This window comes from Dicentrarchus labrax, unplaced genomic scaffold (assembly GCF_905237075.1).
Source record: "Dicentrarchus labrax unplaced genomic scaffold, dlabrax2021, whole genome shotgun sequence".
In the NCBI taxonomy this organism is placed as follows: domain Eukaryota; kingdom Metazoa; phylum Chordata; class Actinopteri; family Moronidae; genus Dicentrarchus; species Dicentrarchus labrax.
In genome coordinates, this window is record NW_026136722.1 from 23,545,828 (window position 1) to 23,562,790 (window position 16,963).

The following is a 16,963-nucleotide window of genomic DNA, read 5'->3' on the forward strand; positions in this document are numbered from 1 at the left end:
GTTCACTTCACAAAACATATTACAATCTATTGACCTCGATTTGTTTCGAGGATTTAATCAAATGTTTTGTGTTGCGTCTACTACCTGTAGATGTAGCAACGATCAGCGGATGTACTGACTGCTATTGCTGTGCGATTGTGAAAAATTGTTATTCAGTGTCGCTGTCATTCAAAGTTTCACAATTGGATCCAGCAATCATGATTTGGGATTTGAAAATGCAGATTTTAGATTTAGACTTTAGATATCTGCATCTCGGCTTTATTTCAGCTACTTCACTGAGTCTGTTATAAGGAAAATGGAACATGCAGAGGTTTTATTGTGAGCTGATGGTGACTTGATGCTGTGTAATATCTGAATGTGAGGGGGGAAAGGCTGCTCAAAGAAATTACTGACTGAGCATAAAGTAACCCTAGATAGTCGGATTTTGACATACAGTAAACCTCCACTAATGATTTGCTCAAGGCACCAAAGCTTCCTAGGAAGTCACAGGGCCTTGTTGGTTTTAAGGCATACTAAAAAACCTTAAAAAAATATAGAGAAGGCCTATATCTCTATATTTCATCCATTTCTGTGAAGAAAGAAAAGTTAATGAAACTGTTATTTTTAAGTTAATTTAACCCAAATGAAAGCAACATCTTTAATTAAAACTAAATGAGTTTCGTGAATTACAAAAAACATTCTTGATCAAGTAGCCTTAGTAATTTTTAGTGACCCTGACTTCATTTGGACATGTTTATTTGTTATTTGTTAACATTTATGATGTCTTATTTATTCTACTGGACTTTGGAATTGGTTTTTAGCTTAAAAAAAAAATTTGATTGGATTGGATATTAGAACAATGGCCAGGTATCAGGGAGAAGAAAACACTTAATTGGTAAAAAATTGTTGTTAATTAAACATAATTGGAGGATTGTATAAAAAGTTCCTAAAAATATCAGAATTTACACAAACGTCAACCAGGTATGTTCACTGTTGGGGTTCATTGTACAGTTTATCAGTTGTTCTGTATTTGTAGAATATAGTCGGGGTTGTCAATTTACCTAATACTCATAAATCACTTCAATTTTATTTGTATAGCGCCAATTCATGACAGAAGTTATCTCAGGACACTTTTCAAATAGAGCAGGTCTAGACCGAACTCTTTATAACATTATTTACAGAGACCCAACAGTACCACCATGAGCAAGCACTTGGTGATGACGGCAAAGTAAAACTGCCTTTTTAAGAGGCCCCTCATGGAAAAAAGTTGGAAACCACTCGCTTAACCACTACTTGACTTCAATGATAAACAGATCACAGGCAGATGCACAGTACAGTCAGTAAGAATTTTATTTCCCATAACACACCATTACCATCTGTAAAAAGCCTTCAAAAACTGTCTACATTGACATTTAAATAAGCTTTAGAATCAAAACTACTGACAAAAAACAGTAATAATGAGCATTTTTGGAGTGTAAAATCAGTAAACATCAGATATTATATAATTAAAAAAACTACAATTCCCACAAATTCATTAAAAACGTTCAATCATCAACTATTAACCGAGAGCAGAAACAGTAGTTACACAGAAAAAAAACACAATAAAAATGTATCCAAAAATCAAGTCAGTAAGAAAAGACAGTGCTAATCTTCATATTAACCTTTAGTCCTAACACAAAGCAAACTGTAAACCTGCTGCTAAATGCTAGTGCTAATGCTGCACAGTGGAGTAGACTGAGGCACGTAATTGGTTTGGCCTTTTGCATTTGATGCATTTAAAGCTGCAGTAGGTAATCTTTATAAAAATATTTTGAAAATCTGTGAAAAAAATCTGGCTCCTCTTAGTGCTCCTAATGGCATTTGAAGGAACCACCGGGCCTGAACAAAAACAACCATCAGAGAAGAGAAAGATAGTTGATTGTTGAGTCTCATTGCCAGGTCATGATCCTGCTCGTTATTAATGAGCAAATTTACATTTGCTGTTGATAATTGTGAATTGTAAGTGCAAGACACTGTTATTTATGGGCTCTAGCTTAAGTAATGTTACGGTGAGATGAGAACTGTTGCTCCGCTCCCTGAGGCCGCAGCCGTCAGCTGTAGTGAAAACAAATGCAAGCTAATGTGGAGTGACCCAAATAACAAAAAAATGTCTGGGAACAAATAACTAGTAACTGGCTCAGTGATGGAGAGAATACACTCAAGGTGCGTTTCATTCAACAGCAGTAAAACACAACTGTGTCTGATAAGCTGACACAGTTGACCTTAAAGAGCCACTCCTTATTCAAGCAATCCACTGAAAAGATAAAGTAAAACAAACAAAATGGAAAAGTCATTTGAGCTTCTCCCACCCTTTCCTGCTTCCTTCCTACACACGGTTAGGAAGACAACACCTAGGGTTACATTGTGAGTTACCACCTGATCTCGGTCAGAACACAGCCTTTGATTGGATTGTCAAATATTCAAAACATTAGTGCATCAGAGACCATAATGGAAGTGTGGAAATTGAAACTATGTACCGCAATGAATAAAATTTCAACATCACTGTGAATCCTGTGTTCCCATGACTCTTTTTGAGCACAGCAGTCTAACACAAAACACTGTGGAGTTGGCAGCCTTCCAGTTGGGACACAATAACCCTCGATTATAATAGATAGAGCTACTAAATAAAAATCACTCACCACTTACAGTTTCACAACACTGCTTCCAAGTCATAACCTAACAACTGAACCAGTTGTTAAATTACTTCACATAAGTACATATTTGAGATACAGTCATTTTTGCTCTTAATACTTCTACTCCAATACATTTCAGAGGAAAATATTGTACTTTACTTTGAAGATTTAGAACATTGAATCCAATTAATTAAAATTACAATGAATTATTTTTAATAATCTGATTGATTATCAGGCCTGGTGTCGCCAGAGCAGTCTGAGTGGGTTAAAGATATGCTCTAAGCATGCCAACAGTTGACTTTAAAAGGAGTTTAAAAAAAAAAAAACAGTAGAGGCAACATGGAGACAAGTGTTTACAAGTAGGTCTCTGTTCCATGCTATTATTTCCTTGAAAGTTGTTGACTCAAAGAAGCACAGCTATGTGCCAGCAATGGCAGGGAAGAAGAAAACCAGGGATTTTCTGTTGCTAATGCTTTGGGGTTAAAGGAAGTGGACATAAGTTTAAAGGTTAAGTGCGTGCTGCACCCATTGACAAAATCAGATCAATCATCATGTGTCTTTTAATCTAAAAAAGATCAGTTTATTTTGTTAATGTATCTATTCCTTTTTCAGATTATGAATTATAGTATTCACACTTTAAAAATTAAAAAATCTAAAGAAGCCACAGATATTTCTTGGGGGTGCTAGGCTGGTGCTATGGCAATCCTAGGGGTAGCTATGGTTAAAACTCCACAGGGCCTCTCTTTAACTGTCACTATGGAAAGGCATACTACTTTTTTAGCTCTTAGCAGGTGTGGTATGAAAGCCACAGTACACATACAGACACATTCTCTCTGGCATTGAAGATGTAAGACATTAGCAGCTAACTACTGATTCAGGCTGTGGCTTATCCTGAGATCAGGGGATAGGTGAAAGTAACCCTGAACATTGGGTGGAAGAATATTTATTCCTAAAGTTAAAAAAAAAAAAAAAATTAGAGTGGGACTTTCATCATCTAGTTTATAAACCTCTAGTCCCATTTCATACATCAAATTAAATGACAATATAATGTGGCTACAACTTCTTTAACCTCCTTTTGTTCTTGAGTTTTGCAGTGACGTCCGACGGGCCCTATCTAACCCCGAACTGCTGCACAGCATCTAAAAGAACATTTTCCCCTTCACTTTTATTGAGATTTAGAGTCTCTTAATGCTGTCCGCCTGTTGTCAGCGACATTTGTCTCTCTTTCTTTGCTTCTTACTGCTAAAGACCTCCTTCTTAAGTGATGACCTTTGCTCCCACTTTCTTAAAAATCACCCATTGCAGGTTTCATATTCTCAGAGAAAGCAGGGATTCGAAGCGGTTTTACATGCTCACGTGTCATCTAGGTTAGTGGTTCCCAAACCGGGGGGTGCTAAAGCTTCATAGGGGGTTGTGAGGTATTGTTATTCTCAAAATGTGCTACAAAACTTACACAGTAGGCCTATATCTGAGCATTTGGTTCAATTCTTTAAAGAAAAGTAAATAGTCTCAGTCGAAAGGCCAGGCATCAGGGACAAGAAAACTCTGAAACTGTCAAAAAAGAAGCCTATTAAGCGTGTGTGCTTGTCAAAAATAATTAAAAAAAGTACATAATAGATAGATAATCGAAAATAGATACATAGATACTTGTATAAAAAGTTTCCTTAACTTCCTAAAAAAAACACACCATACAATATGTCACCTAAGCAGGGGTTGTAAGTTTACTAAACGATAGATAAGGGGTCCTTTCAGGGGCTGGGAACCACTGGTCTAGCTGTATTAATGATGAATAGCTGTCAAATCCATTTGTTAGAGTCCTTTTATCTAGAAAGGCTTTTAGCTCCATGTTACAAAACAGAAGAATGCAAATCATAACATCCAGGTGAGTCCTCTGATGCAGGTATGCACGGTTAAAAGTTGGCACCATAGATGACCTGTTTAATACGACAGGGTTCCTCACATCTTTGTTTCTGTCTTGTCTGAACAGGACCCAAAAGCTATGTGATTGCCATGGAATCTCCCTTTGATTTTACTCCTTAAATTCACGTCTGTATAGTTAATGCTTTTCTGTCTTATGCTATGTAATCGGTTGCAATTTAAAAAATGACAATGGGTTATTTAGGGTTTATTTCTTGGGGGGTTCAGAGGAGCTTCTTGGCCTGAGGCTGCGCTGCGCCTTTGGAGGACAAGGAGGTTTTGGTGTCAGCTGAGAGGAGAGTCATTATGTCCTGGAGAGCTTTACTTATCTGAGCTCCAAACCTGTGGGAGTCCTAAAATGGAAAAAAATCAAGAATTTAAAGGATGGTAGTGAAAAGGGAAGAGAGGGAAAGAAAGGAGGAAGAGACAACAGGATGTGGACAGAGAGGGGAAGTGGGTTGTAAGTTATACAATTTGAGCTGAGCCATGAGAATTCTGGATTTATGATTACTGATATAGGTGTTTGACAGTTTAAGAGACACAATTATGTCTGCAACAAGCTAATATTGGCTAAATGATCAACCTGGCGGAATTACTTGTGTAACTCCATTCATGAATGCAGGATTCCACAATAATATGGAAAAGGGAAGTGAAAACAGACAAAGGATAGTACAGTTTTCCCCTTTTCTGTCATGTGCTTTATGGTTTAAGAGTGAATTTCGTTGTGATGCAGCCTTCCCTAATTTCTGAAAAGCCAGACAGCAGTGTCTCACCACCGTGCTATCAACCAGTCTAGAGAGGAAACTCAAGATGGTACAATTCAATAAGATAAATCTTAAATCAATCAAGCTGCATTCATCATCCTGCATGTCCCTAAAAGCAGGGAAGAATTCCTCCCTGTATGACGCTGATACTGTACTTTGAAGCAAAATAGGAACTACCAGAACGTTCAAACATTATATATATATACATGCCAGTTGGTTTTGAATTTAACAATTAACACCTTATATGTGAAAGTAAGAAAGTAACAAAGCCTCTACTTACAGTGTCACTGCAGGAGTATTTGGAGGACACATGGAAGTTGATCATATCCTCCCCCACAATGATGTATGAGACCCCATAACCATCATCAGCAACCTGCCATGACCACAGAGATCATATGAAATCAACCAGATTGCCTCACACATTGTACAAACACATTACGGGTATGTGTTTACAAACATATAGTCAGCATCTGAATATGTAAAACAGTGGTTCCCAACCTGGGAAAGCTTCATGGGAGGTCACAAGGCCCTCTTGATTTTAAGGGGTGTAAGGAAAGTATATGAAAATATACACAGTAGGCCTATATCAGCATTTGTTTAACTTCTATTAAGAAAAGTCAACTGTCAATTGAACAATGGCGTCAGGGAAAAGGAAACACGGAATTTGTCAGAAACAATACAGACAGAGAGTTGTATAAAAAGTTCCCTAAACAGAAAGTAGTCTGCTCAAAATGAATCCAAATCACTGGTTTTACAGAAACGTCTGTTCGAGTTCACTGTTTGGGTTCATTGTACAGTTTTGAATATAATATAAAATATCCATACAATGTCACTCAGTCAGGGCTCATCTGTTCACTAAATGATAGAAAAGGGGTCCCTGGAGGACAAAGGTTGGGAACCACCAAAACATGCATCCAGTATGTTCTTGTCATTCACATTTGCTATTACAATTAGAGTTAAGTGCATGCCACTCACAGGGCCGAACCCTCCTCCCAGCGATATGAAATCAGGGTGGTTCTTTAGATCAAACAGCTCCATCTGCTGAACAGGTGTCTGACTGGTGGACAGGCGCCAAGGCTCCGACAAAACCTGGAATATTAGCGAGAGGAAAGGAAAACAGAGAACGTGGTGTTTTTCTTTACCCAACAATACAGCCATTCATGGTCCCAGAGCATGACTCCTACTGATTTTGGTGACTTTTCCTCCAGCGCCACCATCAAGTAAAATGCCTTTGATGCCCATTTAATGCATTATAAACATACTAATAAATGATAAGTTATAATCTATATATAGTTTGAGCACTTCATAACAATAATCAGAACACATTATAAAACATTTTAATAATGTATAATTTATAAGAACAAGGATCATCAGTGTTCTATCATTCTCATAGTTACAATACATTATAATCATTTCATAATAAATTAATCTAAGTAGTCATTGAGTAGACTTTTCTCGAGTAATATGATCCCTGCTTAGTCAACACACATGTAGGCATGATTTCCATCCATATCTTCCATACTGTCATAGAAAACAAAACCCATGTGTAGTGTTTTTTTCTCTCACCGCAGAAACACTTAACCCTTGATGCACCTTTAAAATGAACATACACTTTTTAACCTTGGGACCCAAAATGGTCCCTCATAAAAGTGTAATAAAAATGTCATATATAAATATTTGTTTTCACTTTCACCACATAAAATCTTTTCAACAACTTCAGACCTAACCATAGATATCTATTCTTTTTTAAAACATTTTTTATGTTTTTTGCCCTTTTTGTCATAAAAACACCTGATTTTCTCAATGGGAAAAACAGGTTACTACAGCATTGACTACGTCAATAATTGATAACAACATTGATTTGGATGCATTATTATTTTTGGAGCAATGATAGTTTATTCTATAAAAAATTAACTTTTTAACCTTATAGGTCCAAAAATGGTAAGTGTAATAAAAACGTCATATATAAATTTTTTTTTTCACTTTCACCTCATCAAATCTTTTCAACAACTTCAGACCTAACCATAGATATAGACATAGACAGGTTTATGTTTTTATGCCCTTTCTGTCATAAGATGTCATGTGTATTGTCATGTGCGTATGTTCACAATTCAAGGCATAAACCACTGATTTGAGGTGCATTTTACATGCATGTGCTCCACATTTGGGGCACTTTTGTCCACACCCTTCTGCTAAGTGTTGATTTTCTGTGTACATCATTGAGAAAAGACGTACCTCTTTGAGGAAGGGTGACTCCACCCCCAAGTATTTGGAGACCACATACAGGCAGAAGAGGTGTCTGTCAATTCCAGCTCCAGTCATGGCCATTCGATAAAGGTTCTGGTGCCTCTCCGAAGCCAGTCTGAAGAGACGCCTGCATTGCTCCTCTGCCTGTCAAACCAAATCACACTTTCACTGACATCCCTAAAATAAAATCAACCATAAATCATCTATGAATACAGCACAAAACAGCCTTGACTTTCAATTACTGTTTATCCCCAGATTAGTTCAGGCCTCGCATCAGACACCATTATATTTCAGTGGATCGGTCTAAGGAATCTGCTATGACAATGTTGGGATTTTAGTCTGGAGTTTGGGTCAGCAGGACATTTTGTGGGAGTACTTGCTTTACAGACCTGACAGAGAGCTGAATCAAAGAATTTATCAGTACCTCTCCATCTTCTAGAGCTTTGACGAAAGCAGTGCTCTCGTTGGAGCAGGATCGTACAGTCTCTGTCCGGCCCTCCCTGAACAGACGGGTCATTGACGCCTCATACGTCAAACAGAAACCACCACGATCCTGGAAGAAGAGGAGAAGGAGGACGAGGTGGGAGAACATGAAAGAGATGCAAACATGTGGTCACTGTGATAGACGTATATGGAGATTGACAAGTAAATAAAAACAATGACAAAAGCAATAGTTGGCCATCTAACCCAGTGGTTCCCTACTTTCTTCTTTAAGGTACCCCTTTTTTAAGATAAGACCAGAATAAAGAATAAAGAATAATAAAATAATATTCTAAAGATATAATAGAAAATATGACTATAATGAAAAATATTATATGCAGTGTATAACTAAAACTAAACTGTACATATATAATAAACCATAATAACTGAAAAAGGATTGAAATTGGGTCATAAATATAATAATAATGGATATATAAATATAATGGAATAAAATCCAAAAGGGATTCAAAAGATTTCTAAATGAAGAAACATGAACAAAATATTTCAGGACACTCCAGAAGGTATCTGGACTATGTACATTTTTTTTATTTTTGAGATATAGTCATTTTTTAGTGGCTCCTCTCCTTCGCTCTCCTCCACGCGTGCAAATCAGCTGACGCCACCGCACATCAATCAGAGCGCACAATGTGATGATGTTAAAGACAGAAGCCTGAGCTTTCTGCAGTTAACAGAATGAATGCTCTAACTATTAGAGTTTTTGTTTTGGACCTCCCGCCCAGGGAGGTTTTTTTCACAGTGAAGCTATGGATCCATTAAACTTGTTGCAGTCAGGGTCAATAAGGTCAGACAACAGAAACAGAGGTGACAGAGACAAGAGAGACTATTTTAACAATGTGGGGATAAATACAAAAAAGATAAATAAATCATAGATACTCTCTCCAGACTGTCGGTGCCTGACCCATTGGGGGGAGTTTTTCCTTACGTGAATCGACGATCTATGTTGCACTGCTTGTAAAGCCCCTGAGGCAAATTGTAATTTGTGATTTTGGGCTATATACATGAAAAAGAACCAGAGATACGAAAGTCTATAATCAAATTATGCTGCTGGGCTTAAAACTGCCAATTATGACAAAGCATTACTAGCTTGTAAGTCATTAGATTCTACTGTAGCTACTCTCTATTTGTAGCTACAGTATCTATACATTACTTTCATTAGGAGAGTAGATAGAATTATTTCCATTGAAACATAATCTCACCTAACTTTGCGAGGGAGCTGTACCCACATGATTACTCAGTTATATTACTATTATATTATTAGTTTAGTTGAATATTTGGTTTTGGTTATGTTATAAACATCTAAACTTAGGATCGATTGCAGTGGACTTGACTTCAACATTGACTTAATTTAGCACATTTTCATTGAAATATTCATTTTATTGTTTTTTTTGTTTGCTTTTGTTTCCAATCATGGTTGTCTCCGAGGTCCACTTCCTGGGTGAGGATGGCGCTTTCATGAACGAGCACACATGAATGCCCCTTACTCCACCAGGTGTTGCCAATATGGACTGTACCAAGTGAGACTTTGGGAAGGGGGAGGAAATTATGAGTTTTCTTTTTGTATTGTTTTCCTAGCAGACCCGTAAATTTAGCTCTAGCCTGAATATGATGTAGAGGTATTGTACTTCTTAATGCCTTGATGGCCTTGATGTTACTAATGTTCTCAATAGCTTTAATTGTGTTTAATTTCACCTTTGCTATTGGCAATGTAGTTTGACCTGGAAGTATTTCAAGCTATTCCTTGATTCATTCTATCTACAGTGTGTGTATTTTGTGAATGTGGCTCGTAAAGTGTTACCCTGTAGTATGCCAGCTGTAAGCCGATCTGTATGTATGCGTCAGGGCTGATGCGTAGCTTCTTGATCCGTCCTTTTCCAAAATCTCTGAAGGGAAACACATGGCAGTCGACATCATCTGCCAATGCCTGGGCAACAGCCAGGGAGCTGCACACCTGAGCCTGAACCTTACAGACAGACAGAAAAAGAGACTTAAAAACTGGAACAAAAGGTGATTATTTGACTAATGTTAGGCTGAGAACTGTATTGTCATGGCTAAGCTTGTGTCCTTAAACAGTTCAGATTATGTTCTGTCTTGTAATAGGCTGCACTTTGTGTTAGAGATGATTGAGATTAGTATCTTCAACTGCATAAAAAGAGTTCCGGACTTACTTATGTGCTTGAAGCATGACCCCATTGGTTTATGTGTGGGTCGTGGGCCATTGCAACACCAACCCCCTCTGGTATATTGTTAAGTCAAGGGACTATTTGATGTACCTCTCAGGAAACATGACCTTACAATCTGTATAAACTCAGCCTTGATTTACTATTGCAACAGCTCATTTAACAGTAGGGGTCTGAGATTGCTTCCACATACATGCTGCCAATGAAGTAGGTGCAGTTTAGTGCTTAAGTTATTGCTTTAAACACAAGAGTCCATTCATAAATTTTAAGGAAAATGAAAATAAGAAAATAAGATTATAGAGAGTTTATAGACACAACATACAGGCAAACGAAAGTGGTGTTGATGCAGCGGATGTCCGACTGGAATACTGAGGTAAATGCAGCACTGTGTGAGAAGCTTATCAGAAGCAGAATTGCAGAAAGAGTGTGGTGTATAGTAATTTTGCTGTTAATTAACAATCAATTTAAAGTTTAACCACAAAACAAAAACTCCAGGCGTGCCTTGTTGGCTTGCCTGGGCTACAGCAGCCATGGATTTGAATCCAACCCTTGGCCCTTGGCTGAGTGTCATCCGCTTTCTCTCCTCCTTTCCTGTCAATCTTTAGTTGTCCTATGTAATAGAGGCAAAAATAGAAACAAAAGCCTGTTGTTGTTTGGTGTAGTCAGATATTGTGCCTGTTACTTATTACTGCTCTATCTTCCTTTGGCAACAAATACATACCCAAAACGGATTCTTGCAGTCTGTCGGCCCTCCACCTCAATTTCTAAATCAAGGGTGAACCTATTGTAATGTCACCAATTGGTTTAGGGTTTACTGTTTTGAAGATGGTGAAGATAGTAAACATTTATTATTATTTACTATTATACCTGCATAGTAAACATTATACCTTTGTGTAACTTTGTCATTGTGGGCATTTAGCTCAAAGCTCAAGGCACCCTTGTTCCTAAGTACAGCCTCACAGAGCCGCTAAGATGGCTCTTGACCTTGTTTATTAATTGATTGGTTAACATTTTCAGAGTAATGCTCATTCCTTGTCACTGAGATTTCTGTAAAATAAAGGTTAATTTGCCCTTTACTTCTTCAGTTATCACACAGGGGAGAAAGGTCCAGACAACAGACACTGAGGAAGAGGAGATTTCAGCCGTGTCTCCCCTCTCTCATCATTGGCAACGTGAGATCTCTGGCAAATAAGATGGATGAGCTAACGGAGTTAGCACGGAGTAAGAGTGAGTTCCAGGACTGCGAACCCGACATCAGCATGCAACGTCATTCACACCGCCATAGCTCGACTGCAGCATGTGAGATGTCATACTAGAGAGAAGAAGACACTCTGTGGCTCAGAGGTAGAGTGTCCACTAAACAGAAGGTTGGTGGTTTGATCCCCGGCTCCTCCGGTTGCATGTTGAAGTGTCTGAGATACTGAAGCCCAAACTGCTCCCGATGTGGCATGTAGTGTAAAGCGCTTTGAGTGTTCGGAAAGACTAGAAGTCTATATATAAATTCAGTCCATTTACCATTTACTTGGTCGGTCAGAGAGTCAGTCATTTATTAGCTATATCTGTGCATGTTTGAAAAATAACGTTGATGACTGCAGGCAGGATGAGTCAGAAACTTCACAACTGACTGTAAGTCTGTGTAATTTTCGTTTGTGGTATAAACTGAGTCAGCATAATCCTCCCATATCACACTACATGCAAGCAGATTAATGTTTTACGCTGCATTCCAAATTTTAGAATAATGCACACACACGCACGCGCACACGCACGCGCACACACACACACACACACACACACACACACACACACGCGCGCACACACACACACGCGCACACACACGCGCACACACACACGCGCGCACACACACACACACACACCTATTTTTGTCTACGCACTTAAACACTTTGTTTTGATTATCAGAAGAGATGCTTTGATGAAAAGTGGGGCCAGGAAATAGTAAAAGAAACAGGAAATGGAGTTCAAGAAAGCACTCATTCCTCCTTCAGATCCTGGTGATTGGTCAGTTTTACCACGTACACCCTCACATGAGACCTGGTGAATGCTGCATTTGGGTTAACCCAAACACTGTGCTGAAGGTAAACACAAGGCCACTTCTTGAAATAGATTTTGATTTGGGAGGGGAAAGTGAATGCAAACCGAGGAGCCTATTGTTCTCTGTGCACTCTAAGCTCACTGTGCCTATCTGCTACCAGGAGGATGTACGTGTCTGTGTCAGGTTAACTTTTCCATGTGAAAAATGTTAGATATTATTTTTATTTTAAGACAGTAGATATACGTATATACAACATATTCAACATTAACAATGGCTAATCTACAGACGCACTACCAGGGTTCCCACTTTTTTTTAATAAGTAATTTTCCAGGACCTTTCAAGGAGTGAGAGACAGTACAGGACAGCACTTGCTCACATTGCTCATATAATTCACCAGCAGGTCAAATATTGACACATTTAACTACAGTTTTATTCCTCCTTTGTTACTGATACAGGTTGAAGTGTGTCAAGTTCATTATAGGTTTGTAAGTCAGCATACAAATAGGTCTGTGTACTTGTACTACGTACATCTCCAGTGGATGGATTACAGTTAACAGTTTTCATCCAATAAACCACCTGGGGGTTACCGAAGCTTCACAGTGGGTCGCAAGGCCTTCTTGATTTTAGGGCGTGTTAGAAAACTTTTAAAAAAATAACAGAGTAGGCCTGAAGTATATCTAAGCATTTGTTTCACTTCTGTGAAGAATAGTAAATGTAAAGTAAATTGTCTTGAACTTAATAGAATCTAATTAAGTTCTATCGTTTGATACAAATGTCTTGCAGTCACTGAGTTCTCTGTTTGGGCTCATTGTGCAGATTTTAATATAATATGAAATATCCATAAAATATGTCACTCAGTCAGTTTACTAAATGATAGAAAAAGGGCTGCCTTAAGGAAGGGAAGAACCACTGCAATAAACTGTTTATGAACTGGAAAGTGTCTTATTAGGATAATATTCCTGTATCCAAACTCCCCAAACACAACACATAGTGACTATAGAAGCCAGCTGGTCATTCTTGTGCTTTAGAAACAGTTGTTTTGACATTCAGAATCCCTTATCTTCAAAACGCCTCATTCAACTGACAAGAATTAAGTGTCTACATATACATATACATATACATATAAACATGCTAACACACTTGCAGTGACAATGCTAAAGTGCTGTTGTTTAGTGGGTATGTTAAAGCTAACAGGAAGAGGGCCGGGCTTTTAAGCCAATGTGACGTAGTGGCCGAACCGTGTAATTACAGCAATGGCATCTATCACCAGATGTACGTTGGCCAAAAAGACTTTTCCGAAAAGCTTACATTGTGAAAGACCCGGCTGTAAAATGGCAGATATATTTTTTTAGCATCAACACCCCTGCAAAATGACCTGTTTCACTTTGTAAATTTGATCCATTTGGTCCGATAACATTCGGAAGATCTAGAAGAGCCACAAGATTAAATAATTGTATCTACATTAAAGTTAGCGGAAGGCTAAACCGGGAGTTAGCAGCTCGGCCGGCGGAAGTCATGATGCATGAACCAGCTTACTTCAGCATGTTAGCATGCAAACATTTGCTACTTTACCCCAAAGTCCAGCTGAGCCTGATGGGAATGTAGTGCAGGTATTCGTTTATTGTTGTTGTAAGTCTTTGGGATTCCTTCCAAAGTGGTGGACGGTCCCTTAGCAACAAAACGGACGAGCTAACGGCGCTGACGCGGAGCCACACAGAGTACCGTGAGTGCAGTCTGATGTGTTTCACAGAGACATGGCTGCACAGGGACATTACGGACCAGATCGTCTCCGTGGATGGCTTCCACACCGTCCGGGCGGACCAGGATACCGAGAGCGGTAAGCCGAAAGGAGGGGGGCTTGTCATTCTAGTAAACAGCAGATGGTGTAACCCGGGTCCCGCATGTCATCATCGCTGTCCTGTACATCCCTCCCTCTGCAAACCCAACACATGCCTGCAGCATCATACATCCCTATCCCTATCCCTACACCACCATCTCCAAACTACAGACTCAACACCCCAGTGCCCTCATCATCATGTCGGGAGACTTTAACCACGTCACCATGGATAGAGTTCTGCCGACTTTCAAACAATATGTGAGCTGTCCTACCAGAGAGGAGAGGACCCTGGACCTGATGTATGCTAACATTAAGGATGCATACACCTCCTCTTCTCTCCCCCCTCTGGGCAGGTCAGATCACAACCTGGTTCACCTCAAACCCTGCTATGTGCCTCTGGTGAAGAGGAAGCCTACGACCACACGGACTGTGAGGAGGTGGTCGGAGGAGGCTTATGAGACACTGCAGGGCTGCTTTGAAGTGACTGACTGGCCTGCACTCTGTCAGCCCCGTGGGGAGGACATTGATGGGCTCACAGAGTGCATCACAGACTATATAAACTTCTGTGTGGACTGCAATGTCCCAGCTCGGACTGTAACCTGCTACGCCAACAATAAACCTTGGATCACTAAGGACATCAAGGCCATCCTGAATGAGAAGAAGAGGGCATTCAGAGATGGCAACCGTGATGAGGTGAGGAGAGTGCAGGGGGTACTCAAACTCAAAATCAGGGAGGCAAAAGACAAGTACAGGAGAAAGCTGGAGGAAAAACTCCAGCGAAACAACATGAGGGATGTGTGGAGTGGCATGAGAACCATCACTGGGTTCCAGAAGACTGGTGGCATGGGGTTGGAGGGCCGTGTGGACCGGGCCAATGAACTGAACCTATTTTTCAATAGGTTTGATACCGCGGCCCATCCCCCACAAGTCTCTGCTGCTGGCTACCCAACAACTGCCACTTTATCTCCCCCTACTCCTCCTCCTTACAGACCCCTTGTCTGCTCCTCACCAACTCAATTCACACGCACCTACTCCACCCCTCTCCCCTGCTCTACATCATGTCCTCCACAACCTGAGGACCTCCCCCCTCCCCCCTCTACAGTGCCCTTCATGCCTGACCAGGTGAGAAGACAGCTGAAAAGACTCCACTCCGGCAAAGCTGCAGGCCCCGATGGTGTATTTCCCAGGGTGCTTAAAGCCTGTGCCCCCCAGCTGTGTGGAGTAGTTAGCCAAGTCTTCAGCCTGAGAGTCCCCGTGCTGTGGAAGACGTCCTGCCTCGTTCCTGTGCCAATGACGCCGCGTCCCAGCGGCCCTCAGGACTACAGACCGGTGGCTCTGACGTTCCACATCATGAAGACCCTGGAGAGGCTTGTCCTGGAGCAGCTAAGGCCTATGGTCAGGCACTTCACTGATCCACTACAGTTGAGGACCTGAACAGAGTCTACGCTCATCTGGACAAGCCGGCGAGAACTGTGAGAGTCATGTTCTTTGATTTCTCCAGTGCTTTCAATACCATCCGTCCGGCTCTACTGGGTGAGAAGATGGCTGCGATGCAGGTGAAGGCCCCCATTGTGTCCTGGATTGTTGATTACCTGAAGGGCAGACCACAGTACGTACGCCTACAGAACTGTGTGTCTGACAGGGTGGTCAGCAACACTGGGGCCCCACAGGGGACTGTCCTCTCTCCCTTCCTCTTCACCCTCTTCACCGAGTCCTGCCACCTTCAGAAGTTTTCTGATGACTCAGCAATAGTTGGCTGCATAGATAAGGGTGATGACAGTGAATATAGGACTGTGGTGGGCAACTTTGTCACTTAGAGTGAGCTGAATCATCTGCAGCTCAATTTGAAAAAGACTAAGGAGCTCATAGTGGATCTGAGGAGGGCAAAAACACCAGTGACCCCTGTTTCCATCCAGGGGGTCCCTGTGGACACTGTGGAGGAGTATAAGTACCTGGGGGTGTACTTTAATAATAAGCTGGACTGGACTAGAAACACGAGGCGGTCTACAAAAAGGGCCAAAAGGGCCTTTAACATCTGCCAGACGATGCTGAGGATGTTTTATGAGTCTGTTGTGGCCATTACGATCTTCTTCGCTGTCACATGCTGGGGCAGTGGGCTGAAGATCGCAGACAACAACAGACTAAGCAAACTGATCAGGAGGGCCGGTGATGTCGTAGGGGAGGAGCTGGACACCCTGACGACCGTGGCAGAGAGGAGGATGCTGTCCAGGCTTCAGTTCATCTTGAACAATGTCTCACACCCTCTCTATGACACACTGGCCCAGCAGAGGAGCACCTTAAGCAGAAGACTCCTCTCACCCAGATGCACCACAGAGCGCCACAGGAAATCATTCCTGCCTGTGGTCATCAATCTCTATAACGCCTCCCTCAGAGAGTCAGACACCCCCCCCCCTGTAATTCTGACTCAAAACACAGACAATCATTCTTTTGCACTTTTTGCAAATTAATACTGTACATTTGACCATATATATATATATATATATATATGTGTTGTTTGTATAATATGTCGTTTGCATATCTGGAGTGTTGTAACGAAAATAATTTCCCCCTGGGATTATTAAAGTATTTCTGATTCTGATTCTGATTAACTGCCACTGTCATCCCTAAAGCAGTCGCTCTTCGGTACTGTGAGGGAAATTGCACATATCGCATGAATAATCATGTCTGAATATCTTAAATTCACATGTGTTTGTCGTCATGTTTAATTCCTATTATGCTTGATTATTCTGAATCTCGTATCATGTAACCTTTACCCGAGTGAGCCCTAGCCTGATTGTTCCCAAAGTATCACAAATATA

At 40.5% G+C, this 16,963-nt stretch overlaps 1 protein-coding gene across 1 annotated transcript in view; it reads right to left on the bottom strand.

Moving 5' to 3' along the window:
- Window positions 1-1,311: 1,311 nt before the first annotated feature.
- Window positions 1,312-16,963, bottom strand: part of cpt1a2b (carnitine palmitoyltransferase 1A2b) — a 45,136-nt gene continuing 29,484 nt past the window's right edge. Inside the window, exons 14-19 of the mRNA XM_051386857.1 lie at window positions 9,876-10,040; window positions 8,004-8,132; window positions 7,568-7,723; window positions 6,308-6,421; window positions 5,613-5,705; window positions 1,312-4,921 (exon numbers count right to left, since the gene is read on the bottom strand). Of these exons, the coding sequence (XP_051242817.1) occupies window positions 4,793-4,921; window positions 5,613-5,705; window positions 6,308-6,421; window positions 7,568-7,723; window positions 8,004-8,132; window positions 9,876-10,040 (786 nt within the window). The 3' untranslated portion in view covers window positions 1,312-4,792. The remainder of the gene's footprint in view (window positions 4,922-5,612; window positions 5,706-6,307; window positions 6,422-7,567; window positions 7,724-8,003; window positions 8,133-9,875; window positions 10,041-16,963) is intronic.